Below are 23,723 nucleotides of genomic sequence, written 5' to 3'. Positions count from 1 at the left end.
CATTAACCGACTAAACGTGAAATGGTATATTGCGGGGACAGCCGACTTTGAGTTGGTGTTGTTCTTCGTTTTATGTTTATGTTAAAATAAAGATGTGTTTTCATAGTTAGGGTATTTTTATAGAAGTAGTATGCAGTAGATGTTAGGCGTATGAATATATTGTTAGGAATGATTTAAATGATACGATGTGATGTTAGGTATACTTTGACATGGATTTAGTAGTTAAATATTTATTTAGAATTGTTTTTCTTTAATGTGGATTATTAAGCATTTTTTATTATTTTAGTTATTAAAAATTTTTGGTAAACTTAATTGTCCATGTGCCTCTCGTCCCTTCTTGACGAACAACTGATGTAGCCTCTCGTAGGTGCATCACAGGATGGCTGAAATCGGTAGATAGTGTGTACCCTTGAGCATGACATTCATGTACTTGGAGAGGTTTGTCGTCATGTGCCCAAATCGGCGATCCTATCGTAGTGTTAGAGTCAGATCTCTTTGTTGAACCTACCAGCTCAATCCGCCATCTCTCGTGACAAATCCCTTAATGCATCCATGTACCACTCGTACCTAGCCTTGCTTGGACTGTAAGCAGCATTTATTAGATATCTCTTTTCCTCGGCAAACTTGAAACAAGATATGAAGTTCGTCACCATGTGCCAGACACAGTAAGTATGAAAATGCTCTAGGATGATGCCAACTACTATAGTCTGCTCTCAATACATACTTGATCGCCTGAGATCTATCTGAAATAATCAACAGGACTTCCTGTGGGGTGATGTGTCGTCTCAGATTAGTCAAGAAGAAAGACCATGACTCCATTGTCTCAGACTCAATAATTGCAAAGACCACAGAAAGGATATTACTATTATCGTCTTGTACCACCACAATAAGCAAAACACCACCATATTTGCCATACAGGTTCGTACCATCGACGGAGACGAACGACTTGCAATGCACAAAATCCTCTACACAGGCAGGGAATGCCCAAAATACCTTATCAAACATGCTGCAATCACGCACCATGAGGTGCCCATCATAGTACAGTACAACACTGATCTCACATATCATTCCGGGACAACAACTCTGGAGTACTTGCAGCAACCTAGGCACCTTATTGCATGACTCTTCCTAATCACCGTATATCTGTGCAATTGCCTTTTACTTCGCCATCCATACCTTTCTGTACGACGGTTTAAAGTGATAGCTTTATCTAACTGCACCTTGTAGGACAGAGATGCCGAAGGATAGGCTGGATTGTATCAATGGCAGGATGACACGGCAAACGAGACTACTGTCCAACTGGCAGTAGTCTTGAGACATAGTAGGGGCTAAACACATGTGCGCTCTCCCACCCTATGCACCTCCTTAACAGAATAGAACAACCATGATTGACATGTATAACAAGCATAACAATGATAATTGAGAATACAGAATACAATTAAACTTGAATTTACCAATATCCGAGATTCTGTCGGAGAGCAACACAGAGACTCCAAGGGTAGCCTAATTCATATTGTCGGCAATGCACATGGTACTATCCGACTCTAAAACTCGGTACTCAACACTTTTGCGAATGTCGTAGTTCTTAACATCCTGCAGCACTGCATCTCTACTTTTGAATCTTGGCCAACCCAAAACTACACACCACTGTCTAAGTTGTAATCGTCTTAACCCGTGTTAGAAAATGAATTTTGTCTTGCATCGCGTCCAGATTCAATGTATGATAGTGACTAGGGACGGATGACAAGGCCGAAATTGGGTGCGGGACAGTCAGAAAATACCAACGTGATGGCTCGACCGGGGTCTCTGGTACAAACTCCTCCTCGTTATCATCTTCAGAAGAACTGCTCTCATTGCTATCCGCAGCATACTCCTCGTCTGAGTCCTCACCATCAACGTCCATGTCTTCCATTGGACTAGCCACGTGTATCGGTGGTGGTGCAAGATGTGAATCATCTAGCACAAAGTCCAACTATCCAGATCTACCACCACCGACATCGCCAACCTCCATAAAAAGCTCCATCACTTGTTCTGCCATGATTCTCCCATAGAAAAAACCGAAAAACTCCGTTTTTCATTAGTGCTAGCATCCTATACTCCACCCTTCCGATTTCTTTTCTCCCGCTACCACCGACGCTACTCAATATTAGATTCTTCAACTCGGACAAAGAACTTACTCGTCGGGTATACAACAGAATGGGATTCTCACACTCAAATATCACCTCATTATCAATGTTTCTCATATGACAGTTGGGATACACACTTACAACCAAATATCCACTACTACTGGACATTTTGGTTTATTTTCGGAAAAAAAAGGTAGAGAAGTAGTGAAATATTTGTGAAGAATACAAAGGGTTACACTTCCTTTTATAGTTGTTAAAAATTTGTCATTAAGTATCTCGTTTACACTGTATACGTCATAGTTATTCACGTATCTCGTTTACAGTGTAAACGAATTAATACTACACGTATTTCGTTTACACTGTAAACGAAATATTCACATTCCCCATTTCATGCCTTATCTCGTTTATAATGTAAGCGAAATAAGTGTAGTATTAATTTGTTTACACTGTAAAAGAAATAAGATATCATACATTTTGGTAAAAATGCTACAAATTGTCTTTTTCAATAAATAAAATATTTATTTATTTTATTTAAAAAATTCCCTTTTTAATATGGGCAAATAAGTAACTTTAATTAGAAAATATACCCCATAACCAGTAATATGCACACTTCCTTGTAATTTCTTGAGAGACGATCCGAGGTTTAAATACTCTCGGTTTTTATTGGGTTTGCACTTATGACAAACAAATTAAACTTTAATTGAGGGTTGATTGTTGGTTTGGATCTATACTTCGACAGAATTATTTTGTAAAAATTTCTAACCGATAATTTTCCTCCATCAAATTTTTAGCGTCGTTGTCGGAGAATTGCAAATGTACACTTGTTATTGGTTATTGTATATAAGTGAATTTACATTATTGTATATAAGTGAATATTGTAAATTTTAATTATTTCTAGTATATTATTTGATTTTGTCTATCCATATTACTATTGCTTGTTATATGATTCCTTGTAACTGAGATGTACTTGAATGGCCGAAACAAGTTGTTATAAATCATAGAAAACAAAATAAAAGAAAATGTTGAGAGTGGGATTTGAACCCACGCCCTTTCGGACCAGAACCTTAATCTGGCGCCTTAGACCAACTCGGCCATCTCAACTTTTGATGCTACATATTTCGCATTACTTTAAAGTAAATAAATAAAAGCACTTTGTAAGAAGAAATGTCTACAAGACTTCCATAGATGATCATGTTAAACTGAATTTAGTTAGTCAACTTGTCAACTCCTTGATTTGAGTAGTAGTATAGTAGTTTGTTACTAAAGCATGAAATAATTAAGTTAACTCAAATGACATGTTCAAACTTGATAGCTTGACTATTATTTACCGATAAATAAAATAATATCTAAAGTAAAAAAAATCTAAGAATTTAACTATTATTGATTTTATAATTTACATCATATGTGAATTTTATTATTTTAATGTAATGATAATTATTATTAATAGATACTTACTTTCTCATTTTACTAATATCTATCTCACTTTAAAAAGTTTAATCCCAATATATATATAAAAGAAATATGCAAAGAAATTTAGTGTACGAAGTTTTTTTAAAATAGTTTTCATTATATATAATTTATATATAGAAAATATATTTTTATATTTCAAAAATTTGAATCTAAAATTTTAGTTAAATATTTTTATTATCTTTCAACTCGATAAGTCAAGAATTAAATATTGCGAATCTGAACTCTATTTAAGTGTTTATCGTCAATAAATTACTACATATACAAAATAAGATTCAAACCTCCAATACTTGCTTAAACGAACGAATGAGCTAATCACTCGATCAACTCAAGTTGGTTATTGTTGTACATATTTATTCTATAAAAAGGAATATTTGGAGAAAGGTTATGCAAAGGAACTAAAACCATGCAGATTTGTAATACTAACCAACGGTAATAATTTTTTAAATAATTCTTAAAGATTTGAGATGTATACATATCAGTATATGCAAGTGTTCATACCGTGGTTCAATATTAGAGTCAGAATCAAAATAAAAGTCTAATCTACAAAATTCAAAAGAGTCTAAAAGATCCACATGACCAGATTGTTTGACTTAAGTGAAAGTGTGGTTCCTTGATCACTTATCCGACCTGACTTGGCGATGAGAAAAGGATCCCAACTGCACCAACGTGCGTGTCTAAATTCTTGCCTACTATTTAAAAAATATGGAAACACAACAAACTATAAAACATAAGAGAAATAACTATCCATTTTTATAGGTGGTGGGAGAGTTACAAAGTGATAATTAGGCCATCACTCCATTTATAAAAATACTCTATCATACACATATATTTTTAAATTTTAATTCAAAAAAAAAAAATCTTTTCAAAATTCTTTCTGACTTAAATATCAGAATTTTTTGTAGATATCATCCATTTTCACTCAAAGACTTTGAATAGTTTCACTTTGCTAAAAAAGACATCAAAACTTTCATCAAAAAGAATTTAGACCTTACATTTAAGCCCAACTACACCAATTTTAGATGATTTGCAGAACAACAAGCATGTTTATTTTGTTTTATTTTATTTATCAAAGGCTGATATCATTCATTCATCATAAAATATTACAAGCTGGACTTTGAAGGGAAGTAATAAAATAAGGGTGTGATTCCGAAATAAAATAGGTAAAAAGCTAAATATTATGGATGTGTTTGGGAATAAAAAAAAAAAACTGTTTGATTTGGATCTTATAGTTTCAAAATAATCCTAGTTGGAATGTAGAGAGATAAACTTAAAAGTCAAGAGAGGAGGCAAGTACAACATTCTCCTCATCAGATGTTCGCTTGCCTTCAAATTCAAATGCGTTAAACAAGAATTATTTAGATGCAACAAATTTAGGTAGACATGCATACTAGTATATTAAATAATTGAGTCTAATTAGGAACTAACTATTATAAGCTAATATTAATTAAATTTTTTAAATATTCAAATGAACATCTAAAACCAAAACAAATTTTACTAAAACAAAACAGATGAAAGTGGAATAGATAATCCACAACGTAACTATGTCTTCTTTGATGCATTTTCCAACTCCAATTTCATCCGTCATCTTAACATACTTTGTTGTCTTCTATCTTTTTTAACGCGAAAACATATACTTTGTTGTCTTCTATCTTATTTTCTTGGTACGTATAAATAATTCATGGCACATTCTGTAACAGTAAATATCTCATCAGTTAGAACTATTAGCTTCGTACATATATAATGTCACTGCAATAAACATGCATTTGAACACAAACACCCATATATACTTACTCACCAATAACTAAGAAATTAATAAAGCAGAAACTATATGTGCATTTATAGGACTTTGGATTGGGATGCTAACCTTTGCTCACATCTGTAATCCGGATGTCACAAAGATTCCAATAATTAAGCGAGATAATCAGTTGCAGGGCAACTCTCCTTTGGCAAAAACTCGATGACTCATTGTCTAATGATGAATTTTGCCAAAGGAGAGTTGCCCCGCAGCCGATTTGCTTAGTAGTTCTTAAACACAGCCGGCTTCTTGATGCAAGTGACATAGCTACAAGAAGCATTTATATATGAACCAAAGAAGCAGCATATGCTAAAGGATATGCTTTGAACTCATTCCATGGAAGCTATAAGAATGAGGCTTTCTAATTTCTATGAAAAGAAAGGACCTCATCAAATTCTTACCCCAATAATCAATGTTAGAGATTCTAATCAGCTTTCTCTTTGCATATATAAATGTTTCTCAGCTGTGTTTTGGAGATGGGCCACCGAGGAACACTGTGGAAAAGGGTTCTAATCCTGTGGAGGCTAGGGTAGAGATGCCTTGTTTAGCCTATAGAAAAATGGCAACAAAATCTTGGTCTTTTGGTATATCCCATGACATATTCTTCTTCTTATATATTTATTTATTGTTTTAAATTTGTATTTCTTTTTCTCTTGATTTTATTATTATGTGATTTATAAATGGTTTCGTCACTCGTTTTCAAGTGACTGAAAATTCAAACCTCCCATGGATATATGAAGATATGACTGTTGACATCTGCGCAAGCTATTGTGATAAGTACGTTATCACACTAATTTTATTTAGTAGTTTCTACTGTTTATTATATTAAGAAATATGAAAAAATGATAATATGAAGATTATTAAGTATAATTAGTAACACAAAGTTTCACACACGTTTCTAAGTTACAAAACTTCGATGAGAAATATTAGAGAGTTAATATTAACTAACACTTTATAAAAATATATTACTGTTATATGATTGTAATTGTTTACTCTTTAGTGTTAGGCTGGGTCTCTTGTGGCTAAGGAATCCACGCATGGCTAAGGGTGGTTTAGAGTTGACCAACAAGGTTTGGTTGACACTTGGCATAGGTACTTTCAAGAGAAACTTTCGAATGAGACGCTAATTAGTACTTAAGATAAATTATCGTTGAGTTTAACAAACAAATAAAAACATTTTGATGATGATAAATATAGTATTATTTGAGTTGATAATTCAAGTGTGTTTTTGATGTGTTATTTAGTGATGTAGGCTCAAGTAAAAAATATTAGTATGCAGCCCAAACCAAAATCACAGCACAATGAACTAAACCACTAGTCCAGTCTATTGTCTTCAGGAAGAGAAGAAGCAAATAGATGATGGTGGAACTTTGGTGTCTTCAGCTAATACACAGAAAAAAAAGGAGTTCTGACCAAAAAAAGAAAAAAAAGGAGTTTTATTTTTTCATTCTAACACCAAAGAGGAAAAAAGAAAAAGCTAATCAAGGAAGTCATGTCAAATCAAGATCAACAAAAATAAGTTAAGCACAATTAAAGAAAAAGTAATTTATTTCTATTAATATGTAATTCAATTGTTTGCTGTTTTTTCTTTTTTTTTTTCACCACTATTTTGGATAATATAAAAAAAGTGATGGCTATTTTTTTCTGCTGTGAATCAATGGTTAAAATTATTTTTTGGAGCTAAAACACAAGATTAAGGACTTGGATGTGACAAATCCATTGAAGAATCAAAGATTCATAAAACTACCGCTATTCATCCTTCACAACATTACTTATTTCTGAATTCAAATTCTTGATTTTTGGGGCTGATTAAAGAAAAAAGAGGTAAGATCTCAATTGGTTCAAGATTCAAGAACTTGACTTGTGAAGCAAACTTTAGTTGAGGAAACAGAGCTCATATAAACAGCAGGAACATAATCTTTATTTCTCCTCAAGGAGAGAACCAGAATTTGAGTTTCATTGAGAGCTTTCTTGTAAGGGTTCAACGTTTTGGATAGTGTCTTTATATCAAAAAATATTTTGCCAAGATATATAGAGAGCTTCATCAGAAAGTGCTAAATCTGGTTCATCTTATAGCGTCAAGACTATTAAACATCATCTCCTTCATGGTTTATCATTGAGTATTCTATTTTAATATTGTATCTTTCTTTGTTTATATTAAGTAGTAAATGGCATAAAAGAGAGGCATTTAAAAAAAAAAGTCATTGAGAAAAAAGAATGCGAGAGATACCTTTATTTCAGATCTCCTTTGATTGTATTTCTATTTTGTTTCTGATGTCTAAGTTGTATCCCTTATTAAGTTGGATAATCACTTAGTGTGTTGAGAGTTTAGGAAGTTGCCTGGCCAAGTCAAGTTTAGGTTGAAGCTTGATTTGTCTCAGATATGATTAGGGTGAATCCTAAGGAATTGGTGTATGTAATATTTAATATGATAGTGAAACTTTCACTACTGTTGTGGTGGAGATTGGATGTAAGTTGTATTGCACGAGGCAACTGAACCAGGATACATGGCTATGTCATCTTCTTTCTCTCTGTTCTGATTCTATTTTTCACGATATTTATGAGATAAAATAAAATGATCTCCTGCATAATTCATCTCGCAGACAAAACAGAAGTTAAGTTTCAATTTCTAGTGTTGGGAACAATTAATTAAGTTTAAAAGAAAGCCATAGATTCAACCCCCTTCTCTAAGCCATCAAGAACCTTCAATTGGTATCAAAAACTAGGTCTCAAGAATCAAACTTTACAACTTGGAGGAAAGGTCCAATGACTAACAACTTGGGTGCTATGTAGTGGTCTACACTCTAACAGAGTGTCAGTCAAACAACAGGCCTTTTTTTGAGAAGAACTATGCCTACTGGAAGGAAAGGATGCGGATCTATGTTCAATCCATTGACTAGAACATATAGAAGATCATTGTAAATGGTCCTCAAGTTCCTACCAAGACAAGTGTTGAAGGAGTAGTGACTCCAAAAGAAGAGGACAAATGGAATATTGATGACAAGAAGAAGGTGGAGTGTAACAACCACCCTTCTAGAAACAAAATTAAATTTGAAATTTGAAAATCAGTTAGGAGATAGGCTTAGAAAAATTTTAAATTTATGGATAGAAATCTAGTAACCACCCTCGGTTTGAAATTAAAATTATCCCAACCACCCTATCCCCAAATGAATATAAATAGGGGTGCACCTATAGGTAGAAAATCACTTCTCTAAAATACCAAAACCTCTCCCTTCTCTCTCTACAAAATATATTCTGTGTGCAAATACAAGAAGCAAGCTCAAAGAAGCGTTAGAAAAAAAAAGAGTAGGGAATTATGTTTTTTTAATGCTTGGCATGTGTTATGTTCCATTTTTATTTTCTTCCATTCACGAATGTTATCATGGCATTAATTAATTTTCACTCATCCTTTATCCATGTTGATCATGTCTGTCCATCATGTTATTCATGTCTTCTTAAATCATTAGTACATGTCTCCTTATGATATTCATTCAATTATTTACTATACCCATTTTTGTGCTCTTTCATATGATTATATTGTTAATATTCCCTTAGGGTCAAGAGTACATGCCTTCTTAAAATGCTTATTCAGCTATTTAATATATGCCATTTTATTATGTGCTCTCTTATATTATTATATTATTAATATTCCCTTAGGGCCGAGAGTACATGCCTTCTTATAATGTCTTGTTCAACATACCATATTCTATTATATCCATATATATGATCTCTTATATCATTATATTATTATTACTCATTTAAGGTGAATAGTACATACTTTCTTATAATATTTTATTCAAATATTTAATATACCCTATTCTATTATATGCATCTATATGACCTCTTATATCATTATGTTATTATTACTCCTTTAAAATCAAGAGTACATGCTTTTTCAATATTTTATTCAAATATTTAATATATCCTATTCTATTATGTGCATCTATGTGACCTCTTATATCATTATGTTATTAATACTCCTTTAAAGTCAAGAGTACATGTTTTCTCAATATGTTATTCAAATATTTAATATACCATATTCTTATTATGTATATGATCGTTTGCACCATTATATTATTCCCTTAGGATCGAGAATACATAACTTCTTTAATATTTTGTGCAATTATTTAAAATGCCCTATTTCCTGTACTTTGATATGACATTTTTCAATCCATGTTATTATACTACCAAGATCTTTTAATTAGAAAATTCATACATATGCCAGAGTCTCATGTTTTTCATATATCCCTTTATCATCATAATTGTCCCTTTTCTTGCAGGATCTCTTCTTATATGATTTTCCTCTCGTGTATGGTTAAACAAAACCTAATTGTAAATTAAACTGAGGGAATGATCCTTCGGTAAGGGAAGGTGACCCCTAAAGACAAGATATCGATATGATCCTTTGGTAAGGGAATGAGACTCCCACCTTTTATACCGATTTGAGCTCAATACCTTTCATAAAAGTTATAAGTTAAGAAAGGAGAAAACATGAATGAAAAGTTTGATTATGTTTTTTTAAGATATATTTATGATTATGTTGATGTTACTTAAGATGTTATCCTTCTATTCTCTTTCTTTGTTCTTTCCTTTTTACCTATATGTTTTACGCTTTACAAGAGGTTCATATTACATGCCATATCGTACGACTTTCTTTTAAAATCCCGCACGTGGGTTGGAGATAGATATGGAGGTGTTGCATAGCACTCCTACTGAGACGTTAGGTTCTCATCCCTTTTTCTTTTCCCATACTGTCTCCAGAGGAACATGGCACAGCGGATAGAGACGAGGCAGTGCCCCCCGAAGGTAACTTCTGAGTGTGACCCCTCGAAGCACGCGTGGGTAGTTACGACCACTACTACCGTACTCCAAACTATCTACTTAGGTCGAGAGTTCGTGGAAGGAGAATCCCAGCTGCCCATCGAGTCCTAGTTCATCCCACACAACAAAACCAGATCTTCACTGCGCGAAAAGGTGTTGGAGGAAAACCACTGATACCTCGATACGTGAATAACTGAAGGGTCCTGACCAAGGATAGGATATGACACAAGTATGGGAGCCTCTCCAACGAAATTAGTTAGGACGTATTAGTTTCTTTTCTTTGTTTAATTACCTCTAAGCATTTTATTTTGAACCGTACTCATGGATAAGTTTATTATTTCATATTTATCATCGTTTTAGTACTACTTGTTTTCCTCTTCACACGTACTTCCTCCCTTCCTTGCGTAACGATTAAGTTCAATCTCTTTCTCTATCGAGTGTGCCATCTTATTTAAAGACCCTCAAAGATAGGATATAACTTAGGGTGTTACATTAATGGTATCAGAGCAAAGTCGATCCTAGGGATTCTGTCTCAGGAGGTATGGCTAATAAAACTTCTTCCTATGGTTATCCATAAACAAGGGACCTATGGCAAGCCGTGGACGCCCACGTGGCTCGAGCTCGAGCTCATCAAACCTAGCAAAGCACATGAAGGAGATGGCCAAGGCAATGAAGGAGCAGGCCCAAGCCACCACTCTGATGGCCTAACAACTTTCCACTGGGGACAAGGATCCCAATATTCCCAAGCTGGAGGTGCGACAGACCCGTACAAATTTTGCTGACTTCAAGAAGATTGGTCCGCCTGAGTTCCGTGGAGCCCTCGACCCTGATATGGCAGAAGAATGGCTGACTGAAATGGAAAAGGTATTCACAATTTTTCCGTGCATTGAGGAGCAGCAAGTGAGCTACGCTACCTTCATGCTCAAAGCTGATGCCGAGTTCTAGTGGGATGGAGCAAGATGGTTGTTGGAGGATGCGAGAACAAATATCAGTTGGGCCACCTTCAAAGAAGCTTTCTACAAGAAGTACTTTCCCCTTTCTGTTCGAGAGTCCAAGGAGATGGAGTTTCTTCAGCTGAGGCAAGATAGGATGAGTATTGCAGAGTACACAGAGAAGTTCGAGAGACTCTGCAAATTTTCCGCCATGTATAAGGCTAATCCAGATGAAAAGTGGAAGTGTATGAAGTATCAAGGAGGGCTCAAGGCAGAAGTCCTAACCGCTATAGCCCCACTGGAAATCCGGGAGTTCTCCTCCCTCGTTAGCAAGTGCCAAGTGATCGAAGAATGTACCAAAAAACTAGCGTCGGAAAGAAGCGAGGCTTTCAAGAAAAGCCAACTGAATCAAGAATCATCTCAGCAGCCGCCGTAGAAGAAGGCCTTTCTTGAGAAACCTACAGGGAGGCAACCTCAACAGGGCACGGATCGCCAAAAACCTCCCACTGATGCCTCACCAAAGACCACCGAACTCAAGGAGTGTGCTTCATGTAGGAAGCAACATAGGGGTAGGTGCCTTGCCGGACAAAATGTCTGTTTCCGGTATTTTCAGCCGGGGCATATCGCCAGAAAATGGCCAGCAGTTCTCCCACCCCCTGCCAATCCACCACAGCGTCAAGGGCGAGTCTTTGCCCTCAGCAGCGAGGAAGTCCACGAGTCAGAAGATCGAATCGAGGGTAAATGCACAATTAATGGAATCCTTTAACCATCCTAGATGATACTGGTGCTTCTCTTTTGTTCATATCTCTCTCCGCTACTAGTAAGATTAGCTAACCCATGTCCAAATCACTATGCATCCTACTAATGACCTTTATCGACTGAATTAGGATGTAGAATTTGGGGACAAATTCTTTTTTTTTATGGGGGTGATAATGTAACAACCACCCTTCTATAAACAAAATTAAATTTGAAATTTGAAAATTAGTTAGGAGATAGGCTTAGAATTTTAAATTTATGGATAGGAATCTAGTAACCACCCTCGATTTGAAATTAAAATTATCCCAACCACCCTATCCCCAAATGAATATAAATAGGGGTGCACCTATAGGTAGAAAATCACTTCTCTAAAATACCAAAACCTCTCCCTTATCTCTCTACAAAATATATTCTGTGTGCAAATACAAGAGGCAAGCTCAAAGAAGCGTTAGAAAAAAAATAGTAGGGGATTATGTTTTTTTAATGCTTGGCATGTGTTATGTTCCATTTTTATTTTCTTCCATTCACGAATGTTATCATGGCATTAATTATTTTTCACTCATCCTTTATCCATGTTGATCATGTCTGTCCATCATGTTATTCATGTCTTCTTAAATCATTAGTACATGTCTCCTTATGATATTCATTCAATTATTTACTATACCCATTTTTGTGCTCTTTCATATGATTATATTGTTAATATTCCCTTAGGGTCGAGAGTACATGCCTTTTTAAAATGCTTATTCAGCTATTTAATATACGCCATTTTATTATGTGCTCTCTTATATTATTATATTATTAATATTCCTTTAGGGCCGAGAGTACATGCCTTCTTATAATGTCTTGTTCAACATACCATATTCTATTATATCTATATATGTGATCTCTTATATCATTATATTATTATTACTCATTTAAGGTCAATAGTACATACTTTCTTATAATATTTTATTCAAATATTTAATATACCCTATTCTATTATATGCATCTATGTGACCTCTTATATCATTATGTTATTATTACTCCTTTAAAATCAAGAGTACATGCTTTTTCAATATTTTATTCAAATATTTAATATATCCTATTCTATTATGTGCATCTATGTGACCTCTTATATCATTATGTTATTAATACTCCTTTAAAGTCAAGAGTACATGTTTTCTCAATATGTTATTCAAATATTTAATATACCTTATTCTTATTATGTATATGATCGTTTGCACCATTATATTATTCCCTTAGGATCGAGAATACATAACTTCTTTAATATTTTGTGCAATTATTTAAAATGCCCTATTTCTTGTACTTTGATATGACATCTTTCAATCCATGCTATTATACTACCAAGATCTTTTAATTAGAAAATTCATACATATGCCAGAGTCTCATGTTTTTCATATATCCCTTTATCATCATAATTGTCCCTTTTCTTGCATTATCTCTTCTTATATGATTTTCCTCTCGTGTATGGTTAAACAAAACCTAATTGTAAATTAAACTGAGAGAATGATCCTTTGGTAAGGGAAGGTGATCGATCGAGATGAACCTTCGGTAAGGGAAGGTGATCGCCAAAACGTTTGGGATAAGAACCTTCGGTAAGGGAAGGGGACTCCCACCTTTTATACTGGTTTGAGCTCAATACCTTTCATAAAAGTTATAAGTTAAGAAAGGAGAAAGCATGAATGAAAAGTTTGATTATATTTTTTTTAAGATATATTTATGATTATGTTGATGTTACTTAAGATGTTATCCTTCTATTCTCTTTCTTTGTTCTTTCCTTTTTACCTATATGTTTTACGCTTTACAAGAGGTTCATATTACATGCCATATCGTACGACTTTCTTTTAAAATCCCGCACGTGGGTTGGAGATAGATATGGAGGTGTTGCATAGCACTCCTACTGAGACGTTAGGTTCTCATCCCTTTTTCTTTTCCCATACTGTCTCCAGAGGAACATGGCACAGCGGATAGAGACGAGGCAGTGCCCCCCGAAGGTAACTTCTGAGTGTGACCCCTCGAAGCACGCGTGGGTAGTTACGACCACTACTACCGTACTCCAAACTATCTACTTAGGTCGAGAGTTCGTGGAAGGAGAATCCCAGCTGCCCATCGAGTCCTAGTTCATCCCACACAACGAAACCAGATCTTCACTGCGCGAAAAGGTGTTGGAGGAAAACCACTGATACCTCGATACGTGAATAACTGAAGGGTCCTGACCAAGGATAGGATAGGACACAAGTATGGGAGCCTCTCCAACGAAATTAGTTAGGACGTATTAGTTTCTTTTCTTTGTTTAATTACCTCTAAGCATTTTATTTTGAACCGTACTCATGGATAAGTTTATTATTTCATATTTATCATCGTTTTAGTACTACTTGTTTTCCTCTTCACACGTACTTCCTCCCTTCCTTGCGTAACGATTAAGTTCAGTCTCTTTCTCTATCAAGTGTGCCATCTTATTTAAAGACCCTCAAAGATAGGATATAACTTAGGGTGTTACATGGAGTTAAATGCAAAAGCCATTAACTTGATGCACCGTGCTATCAGCTTCGAAGAGTATCGGAAAGTATCTAGATGCAAGACGGCAAAGGAGATTTGGGATAAACTCCAAATCACAAATGAAGGTACCAAACAAGTCAAAGAAATAAGGATTGATATGGTGCGAAAAGAGTATAAAATATTTTTCATGAAGGATGAAGAAACCATTGATGAAATGTTTAAGAGGTTCTCAATCATCATAAATAGCTTGGATGCTATGGGTATGACCCACACTGAACAAAGATTTATGAGAAAAGTCCTTAGATGCCTATAAAAAGAGTGGAAAACTAAAACTACTGTGGTGGCCGAGAGCAACAACCTAAGCTCTTCAACCTATGATGAGTTGAGAGGCAAACTTCTAGCATATGAAACCATACACACCAGGCAAGACACAAAAAAAAAAGGAGTGGCCCTAAAATCAAAAGTTAAATCATTGGATGATGATTCCAATGATAATGTTTCGGATGATGAATTTTTTTTTTGCTAGGAGATTGAGAAAGCTAATGAGGAGTAAAGGCAAGTATAAGGGATCAAGTTCAAAGGAGCAAAAGAAGCATCTAAGTAAAGTCATATGTCATCATTGCAAAGAGACAGGTTACTTCAAGAGCAACTGTCCAAAGCTCAAGAAAGAAGACAAGGCAAAAAAAGAAAAACATATTGGTGTTTACTTTAATACGATGATAAATTGATACATATAATATACATAAACCAATAAACGTGAACAAATTAAAACGTAAACAAATTAAAACACAACACGTAAATTATATTTTTCACGTCAATATTTAAATTTTTTTTAAATATATATCATATCATTTTTTTACTAAAATATTCTTATATTTTAACAAAAATAAAAATATTTATTATTTAATTTTATAAAAAATACTTAAATACCTTTTTTTTATGTTAGACAAAATTACGCTTTTAAATTAATTAAATTGTAAAACAACTAACTTTAAATTTATACATTTAAATTCAAATAATTTACAAAAATAAAACAGAAATACATTTGATTATTCATCTAGTTGATCCTCAAGAACCCTAATTTTTCATGGCCACTCATAAAAAAAAAAACAAAAAAACGAAACACATATAAAAAAACCAAAAATGTAAAAAAAAGCTCTTCTTCATCTTCCCCAGGTCTAGTGAAAGGACAACCAGGAGGGGCAACATCTCAAGGTCACCGTAAAACCGTCGTCGCGCACCTGACACCCAGCTCGAGGAGAATCGTCGCGACAGAGGCAGATGCGTGCCATCTTTATCACGTCAAAGGAAAATCGTCTCCATCAGAGGCCGAATCGTCTTCCGCAGAGGTAGAAGCATCATCGTATTCATCGTGTTTCCATCCATCAAGATCATCAGAGATAGAATCGTTGAAGTCCGGTCTCGTTTTTCGCCTCTAGCAAGATCGTTCTTCATTGTCGTCGTCAGCCTCTTCGTCGTTGGCAGCTCTTCCTTCTGGTAAGTCAGCCTCTACATTTTAACCCTTGTCTATTGATGTGTGGAAATTGATCCAACACAAAACTTACCGGCAAGTGTATCGGGTCGCATCAAGTAATAATAACTCACGTGAGTGAGGTCGATCCCACAGGGATTGAAGGATTGAGCAATTTTAGTTAGGTGGTTGATTTAGTCAAGCAAACAAGTTTTGATTTGAGTGATTTGTATTCAACAGAAGCTAAATTGCATGAAATTTAAAGGGAGAGGGGTAATTGACTGTAAATTAAAGGACAAAAGAAGTAAAGGAGCTGAATCTTAAAGTGCAGGTAATGTAAATGACAGAAACTTAGATTGCAAGAAATGTAAATAGTTGAAGCTTAGAGTGCAAGAAATGTAAATTGCTTGAATCATAAAGGGCTTAGGGAGTTGTGATTTCAGAGATTAAACAAGAGAAAGTAAATGACATTCAACAGAGAAGTAAAAGATGAATTAAAGAGCAGCAGATCTAAACAGACAAGTAGAATAGCTTGAAGAAGCAAAACAGAAAGTAAATGTAATTCAATTGCATTAACTAAAAGAGAAATTGAAGATCTCAGGGGTTGAAGGAGACTAGATAATAAGTCTAGATCTCAATTCCTTTCTTGATCCAACAGAGAACAATTGCAGAAGAAGTAAAAGATTAAAGCAGTAAAGGAAACTTAGATCCAAATCACAATTTCTTGAAATTATACAGAAAGTAAACAAAAGAAATCTTAGATCAAGAATGAAACAGAATTCCTTCAATTTTCAATCCAAGATTCAAAACTAAAAATGAAGAGAGTAGAAGTAGGAACAAAGAGCAAGATAATTTACTTCTCTCTCAATTCCCAAACCCCCAAAGCTGGAAAATAAAATTGAAAATTCAAAAGTCAGTAAAAGGTCCTCTCTAAATCAAACTAACTTCTATTTATACACTTCCTATTTTTGGATTTTAGAATTTGGAGTGGGATTTTTAATTTGGTGAAGAATTGATTTTAAATGAAATTTTGGTTGAATTTTAAATCATGGTCCACTCCCAGGGTCAAGCTCGGTTGGTGGAGTGAGCGCAGCTCTCCCTAGGCTTTGGCCTTGCCTTGTTTTGTTGCGTGCCAATGCTCCTTTGGGCAGCAATCAGGGTAGCACTCGGTTATCCATGAGAGCCCAGCATCCATGTTGCTTGTGTGTTGCGTACCAAACTCCCTTGGCACTGCCTCCCTTGCGTGACAAGCTCCTTGGACCGTGTCAATGTTGCCCTCCCAGCCTTGTCAAGCATTGCTCGGTGAGTGTGGAGAGCTGAGCGCTCTTTGGTTGTCACGGGGTCCCAGCTTCGAGCCTTAGTGGAGGCATTTGGGCGCCCATTTTCTTTGTGAAGGAAACAAGGCTAACGCTCCTCTTGCTCCTTGGTTCGAACCTCCATGATTGCATTTTAGCCAATTTTGGCTTATTTTCCTTGCAAGGAGTACTTCCCTTGGTCCCTTGGCTCGTGGGTTCGATCCTTGGGGTCTCTACTAGCAAACATTTCACCTTGAATTAAATTGGAATGGAGCCCGATAAATTTGCTGGCGTTAACCGAGCACTATGCTTTTCCTTTGCTTCCTTGGCCTTGAGTAGCGCTCTCGTGGAGAGCACTGAGCTCTTTGATAGAGCGCTATGCTTTCTTTCCTTTGTTGTGCCACACTTTTCTTCCTTTAGCTACGCTTCCTAAGCCACACTTTCTTGTTTTCTTCTTTTCTTCACCTATAATTAATCAAAACAACCAATCAAAGTATCACCAAATTCACAAGGTTTATAAATCATTCAAAAACCAATTAATTTTAGCTTAAACCTCATGATTTAGTGTCAAATAAAGGATGGTTGATTGATTTAACAAAACCATGCAATTCCACTCCAAACCACTTACTTACAATGCAAGAAAGTGCATAAAACCTAATGAAACAAGTGAAAAATGCTTGAAAATCTAGCATAAGATGACTTGTCATCATCTATGATTGGGTTTAGTTAGTTTCATTTTTAATTGAGAATTTTTGGATTAGATTGAGAAAGATTAACTTGTGCAGATTTCTTATTTTAATTTATTTTTCTTTTAAAATATTTGTATTCTTTACTGTGCTTTTGAATGCTCAATTGTTCTAAGGTTCAATCTTGCTCTTGAATCAAGATATTTTATATTTGCTTCACTCTGATATTTAAATGTAAGTTGTGAATTTGTGTTTTGATTTGTGACTTGAATTGTGAATTTGTTTAATAAGTTGTGATTTTTTACTATAGTTTACATTAGTTATGGATAAGAGGGAGCAATCTCCTTGTAACTAAACACCTTTTTCTATGTAGGTAATATAGTTTTTGATTGCGGATGGCGTTGCAGAAAATGGTGGAAATGGCGGATTACCTAAAAAATACACATATATGTACAAAAAAATATGCAGAAAAATTGCAAATATAATAAACTATAAAATCTATCTATATAAGCAACTTTCTAGTAATAAAACATCCAATTAATATAGCAAATATAGTAGAATATTTAGCAAATAAACATGACATCAAGTTCAAATCATAACTCAAAAGTCATAAGCAAGCCATAAAATAGAAGACATAAAACATAAAAACTATAGACCATCTAGATTCTAACTCTCATCAAATTCATCCAAATGAACACGATTAGTATCGTGTCCCTCTGCCCTTTCATCATCCTCTGATTCGGCATCATTGAATTGAATCTCCTCTTCTTGTTCTTCTTCATTTTCAAAATCTTCTTCATCTTCAAATTCTGGTTCTTCTTCCTCTTCCACAATTACTGCCTTTCCTTTTTCTTTTTTTGAAGCCTTAGACCCACTTGGTCCACCCATTGCACCACCTCTTGCACTTGCAGGTTCTTTTCTTTTTTTATTTTGTTGTCTTCTAGTATTTTTTGTAGGCTCATGTCCTCCCATTGCTTCAAAAACAAGGTTCCAACTCAAAGTGTTGTCATCTTGATGAACCAAATCAGCATCATCATCCACATTATCATCATCTCGAAAGGTGATAGTCCCAATTTCTCCTACTAACCACTCATTAAACTCATCAATATCTTTGAGTGCAATAGGGTCAACTTCATCTTTAAGGTTGTACATCTCGATGAGTTGTTGGTTGTACTTTATGAACACCAAACTCTCCATCCTTTCATGATGAAGCCTATTTCTTTTCTTAGTATGAATATGCTCAAATATACTCCAATTGTGCTCACATCCAGAAACACTACAAGTCAAGCTCAAGATCTTGATAGCAAGGTCTCGCATGTTTGGAGCTTCATGCCCATATGTCCGCCACCAAAATGCCATAAAATTAAAATAAATTTGTCTAAACCTTTAATCAAACTAAATTTATTAAACTTTGTAAAATTTATAACAATCTTATCGGGTGAAATCTTTTTCCTTTGAGATTTTGCAAAATCTGATCCAGAACGTCCATAGCCAGCCTTGTATAATGCTTGCTCCTCCAATATCTTCTGTTGCACAGCTTGACTTGGCACCAATCTAGTGATGCACTCAAACCAACCCTTTGTAACTTCTAAATGCAGCTCAATTTGAGGGTTGTCATAAAACAACTCAGGATTTAGAAAATGACCGGCTGCATGCAACGGACGATGAAGTTGGCAATTCCATCTGTTGTCAATGATTTTAAAAACATCATTATACTTGCTTTCATCATTAAGAAATATTTTTATGATGCATTCCTTTGCCTTCTCCATTGCTTCATAAATATATCCCATTGGTGGCTTCTTCTCCCCATCAACAAGTCTAAGCACCCGAACAAGAGGGCCCATAATCTTAAGGGTGTACTCGACATGATTAAGTGTTTCCAGCAATGTTTTGGAACCATTTTACATCCAGCAATGTTTCCTGGCTTGATCATTAAGTGCTCTTTTTCCCGTGTGATTCCTCCTTTCATAATTTTTCCACAAAAATTACATACGTTATCATTGGTATTTCCTTCTTCTACTGTACTAATATATATATTTTCAGCCTGAGTTAACTCTATTAGAACGGATAGGAGCTGCAAGACCAACAGGGGACAGCATCAATAGTAGGACTAGTAGAGGTAGGGGTAGGAACCTTAGAATCAAGGGCTTATCTAGAAGTGGACATAGTGAACTGAATGGAAAAAAATAGAAAAAGAGAAGTTTAACACTGATTATTGATAAAGAAGGGGCAGCAGGGAAGAGAGAAAAAAAAATAAAAGCAGAGAAGATGAAACACGTTGTACGAACCAGTAGTGATGAACAGGTGATGAGCAGTAGCGACGAGAGAACAGAGACGGACGGCGCGACGAGTGGCGTGACGGGTGGCTAGATGAGCGGCGGCGATGGATGGCAGTGTGGTGTAGAAATCTGGGTCGCAGAGATGAGAGAACAGAGATGAAGAAAGGGTTTTTTTTTAAAAAAAGAGGCAGAGGATGGAGTTTTTGAATGAAGAGCTGATAGTTAGGGTTAGTGGTTAGTGGGATCTGTCTTAGGTTTCTTAAATTACCCAAATCACCGTCATATTTTTTTGGAAAACCCGAAAAACCCCTGCTATTTCTGCCATATAGATCGCGTTCCGCCATGGCGCCACCGCAATTGCGGCCGCCATGGTGCCCCCCGTTACAACTCCATCGCGGCGCCCAGTAAATGGCGGCATGGTCAAAACCCCCCACGCCATACCGTTATAGCGCTGCCATAACCGCCATTTAAAAATACTGGTAGGTAATGCAAATTTTGCTATTAGTTCTTTTTTCCAGCACAAGGGTTATCATGAAAGGCTTTTTCTGTATTGAATAAATGATTGGAAGTACAATTTTTTTGTTAGAAGGGCGCTTGAAATTTGTTAGAATTTGTTGGAATATGTTGAGTGGCTTATTGATAATTATGTTCTTGGTTATGATTTTTGGTTTAGGGTTTTGGTTATGTTCTTATTAATTTGTTTCTTGGAGTCAGAGTTTATAGGAAACAGAATTTGCATGATAAATGTTTGTAAACACCTACTTGGCATGGTCCTAACTTTAAGACATATGCTCTTGTTTTCCATCATTGGATTGAAATCATTCTTCTTAGTCATTTGAGGGTGTAGCTTGGTTTAAATTAATGTAGGACTTGTTATGAATATGGTTGCAGACAATTCAAGAAAATGATTATGAATATAATCAATATCCAAAAGAGTTTGGTATAAGTGACAGCAAGCTTGCATCAGTTGATGCTCGGGTTCTTCCTGCTCCATGGGTATTAATTAACTAATTCTCATGCTTAAATTGATAATATGTGCTTTTGTTTGTTTTTTGAATCTTCTAATAGTGCATTTTTAGTTATTATTTTCTTTGTAGTTAAAATATCATGACATTGGAAGAGAGAAAGAGTATAATTGCCACAAGTTGGTCAGTGGAATATGTTGAGCAAGGTGAGTTTTTAAAGTACAGATATGAAGATTAGTCATAATTTATTTTTAACTGTTGTTCCTAAAGGATTATAACTCTGGTGATTTTGAATGTAGAAAGTAATAAATGGAAGCACTGTAAGATATTGGACATGTATCAATTTCTCAAGAAGTGTTCAAGAAAGCATAGCTCATGGATTTTGCCAACAGTTAGTTCAGATATTCCAAATCTCAGTTGTGGTAAAGTTTCAAGTGATCTCAAAAGAATCTGTGAAATTGATCTCATGTTGATTTCTCAGTGTTGTCTTACAAAGCATGTTCAAGATTAATAGATAGTACTTGGCAAACGTTGCACTCAAAATCAATGTCAAGGTTCATTCACTTATATCTATAAGATCCCAAATTTTTAGAAATTAAATAATAAGTTATTTATGATTTATTATATTTATTTAAGAGTATATTTTCAGAGATTTTTATATTAATTGGGCGATTTTCGTATTCAAATAAAGCTTTAGTAATTGAAAAATAATGAGAATTTTATATACTTTAGTTTGAATATTTAGATTTTGAACATTATTTTATAAATAAAATGAAATTAATTTTATTATCTCTAATTCTTGAATTAGAGTATTTATTTGAGAATAACTTGTAATTTGATGAATAAATAATATTATCTTTAAAGATAATTGGTTGGATTAAAAATTGGTTTTCAATTATTACATTATCCCTATTTTTATAAGAAATTACCAACTTAACCTCATCCTTTTCCCCCAAATTAAAACCCTAACCCTAACCCTAATACAACAATTCACACTCACACTCACCTCACCCCATTGTTCTCGTCGCCATCCTTTCCTCTCTCTCTCTCTCTCTCTCTCACACACACACACACACACACACATCCTTTCCTCAATGGTAAGAAAAGAAAAGAAAGGAAGAAAGAAAGAAAGGGAAAGAGAGAAGGGGGAACCGAGGGAGAAGAGGAGGAAGAAGGAGGAGACAGTGCCGACGAGAAGGGATGTCGCTGCCGTCGCCATTGCAGTCGTTGTCGTTGCCAAACTGCTCGCCGCCGTCGCTGACAAGGAGGAGATAGAGGGAGCTCGTAGGGGGGAGAGAGAGAGAGAGAGATAGAGAGAGAGAGAGAGAGAGAGAGAGAGAGAGAGAGGGGAAGGCATTGTCGTCATTTGTACAATCGCCGCCAGCTATGTCGCCATTGAGCTGCTGTACCCCATCGCCACCAGGAGTCAGAACGCGAGGGAGAGAGGAGCAGCTCGTTCCCACCAGTGTTGAGCTACTCGCATCGCCGTCAGATCAGCCACCGTCACTGACGAAGCTCACTGGAGTTGCTTGAAGGTTGTCTCCGTGTCTGTGGCCACCGAGAATGGCACTGTGGCCACCAGAGTCACTACCGGAGCTGCTGTTGTCCGGTTCAGTTGTTCCTCTTTAGTTATGGTAAGCATTTTTGTTCCGGAACCCTTGAAATCAGTATTCTGTCATGGTTTGTTAAATATCCTAAGGTTTTGGGAACGTAGGGTCAAGTTCCGATTGTTACATGTCGCGATTGGAGTTGCGGTTGTTGTTGCGGAAGTGGTATGAAGCTATAGTTACAGCTGTCGCTGTTGCGGGCCAGGAGAAAAACGAGTTTTGACGTGTTTAGAGTTTCCGAGTTTCGACAATTGAGGTATGGGCATTTTCTTAAACTCATTTTACTTTCAAAAATTGTTACAAGTCGATATTAACACGGAAGATATATTTTTATGATTACGTGAGTCTTATAAATTGAACTGAACTGTTTTGAATGGATGTGAATATTTATTTGATTGGTTATTGAATTATTGAGAAGGTTGGTTATTCCAATTTGTTGATTGTTTGTTGAGTTGGTCGTTGTTGGTCTATTTTCTTTAAATTGGTTTTTGGATTATGATAGAATGATTATCGAGTGTTTGAATGCATTATGATAATTGCGGCTGAATTGTTGGGATTAATGGGATTGGTTACCTGAATTCCTTGAGTTGGTTATTTCTGGGTTGACTTCTGTTTTGGATAAAAATGAATTTGAGAATTTATGAAAGTGAGGGAATCCTTGAAGGGTGGCAAAGTAAGAGTTTTAGAGAAGATGCTGTCGAAATTTTTAAAAGCATTTAAATGAATTTGAATAATTGGAATTGATCGGAAAAATGAAATGAGTTTGTTTGATTAATTTTGGTTTAAAGACTATGTTTTGAGTAATTTAGATCAAACTAAAGTATTGGAAGTGAATTGAAGATTTAATTTGTTTTGGTTTGATTAACTTTGAAAAGGATTTATTATATTTTGGAATGTTTCAAGCTAAAAATAAAGTGAAGTAAATGTGTATTTAAGAATAAAATGACTTTTGAATCTTTTAGAACAAGTTTAGTGAATTTAAAGTATTTAGATTCATTTTGGCGGAATGTAATGAGTTTCG

The 23,723-nt window shown here is 35.2% G+C and overlaps 2 protein-coding genes and 1 non-coding gene across 3 annotated transcripts; 1 reads left to right on the top strand and 2 right to left on the bottom strand.

Annotated features, from left to right (window-relative positions):
• Positions 1 to 3,146: 3,146 nt before the first annotated feature.
• Positions 3,147 to 3,227, bottom strand: TRNAL-AAG (transfer RNA leucine (anticodon AAG)). The gene has a single exon. It is a non-coding gene; the product is annotated as a tRNA-Leu (tRNA).
• Positions 3,228 to 10,158: 6,931 nt separating this feature from the next.
• LOC107607309 (uncharacterized) lies at positions 10,159 to 11,580 on the top strand. The gene is made up of 3 exons (XM_016309280.1): positions 10,159 to 10,197; positions 10,942 to 11,076; positions 11,158 to 11,580. Exons 1-3 carry the CDS (start codon positions 10,159 to 10,161, stop codon positions 11,578 to 11,580), a joined length of 597 nt encoding a protein of 198 aa, XP_016164766.1.
• Positions 11,581 to 18,517: 6,937 nt separating this feature from the next.
• LOC148576839 (uncharacterized) lies at positions 18,518 to 19,704 on the bottom strand. The gene is made up of 3 exons (XM_088502793.1): positions 19,289 to 19,704; positions 18,727 to 19,208; positions 18,518 to 18,627 (listed from the first exon to the last, which is right to left on the bottom strand). Exons 1-3 carry the CDS (start codon positions 19,693 to 19,695, stop codon positions 18,518 to 18,520), a joined length of 999 nt encoding a protein of 332 aa, XP_088358919.1. The 5' UTR covers positions 19,696 to 19,704.
• Positions 19,705 to 23,723: the final 4,019 nt, after the last annotated feature.

This window comes from Arachis ipaensis, chromosome B1, assembly GCF_059453495.1.
Source record: "Arachis ipaensis isolate K30076 ecotype BB chromosome B1, ASM5945349v1, whole genome shotgun sequence".
In the NCBI taxonomy this organism is placed as follows: Eukaryota; Viridiplantae; Streptophyta; class Magnoliopsida; order Fabales; family Fabaceae; genus Arachis; species Arachis ipaensis.
This window is presented reverse-complemented; position numbering and strand designations above follow the sequence as displayed.

Coding starts and splice junctions, on each gene's coding strand:
- LOC107607309 (XM_016309280.1), top strand. CDS start 10,159: ATGGCACAGCGGATAGAGACGAGGCAGTGCCCCCCGAAG. Junction 10,198..10,941: donor CGAGGCAGTGCCCCCCGAAG/GTAACTTCTGAG, acceptor ACTGGGGACAAG/GATCCCAATATTCCCAAGCT. Junction 11,077..11,157: donor GGCTGACTGAAATGGAAAAG/GTATTCACAATT, acceptor GCCGAGTTCTAG/TGGGATGGAGCAAGATGGTT.
- LOC148576839 (XM_088502793.1), bottom strand. CDS start 19,695: ATGGGCCCTCTTGTTCGGGTGCTTAGACTTGTTGATGGGGAGAAGAAG. Junction 19,209..19,288: donor CAAAGGAAAAAGATTTCACC/CGATAAGATTGT, acceptor TTTTAATTTTAT/GGCATTTTGGTGGCGGACAT. Junction 18,628..18,726: donor TGGTGCAATGGGTGGACCAA/GTGGGTCTAAGG, acceptor TTGAAAATGAAG/AAGAACAAGAAGAGGAGATT.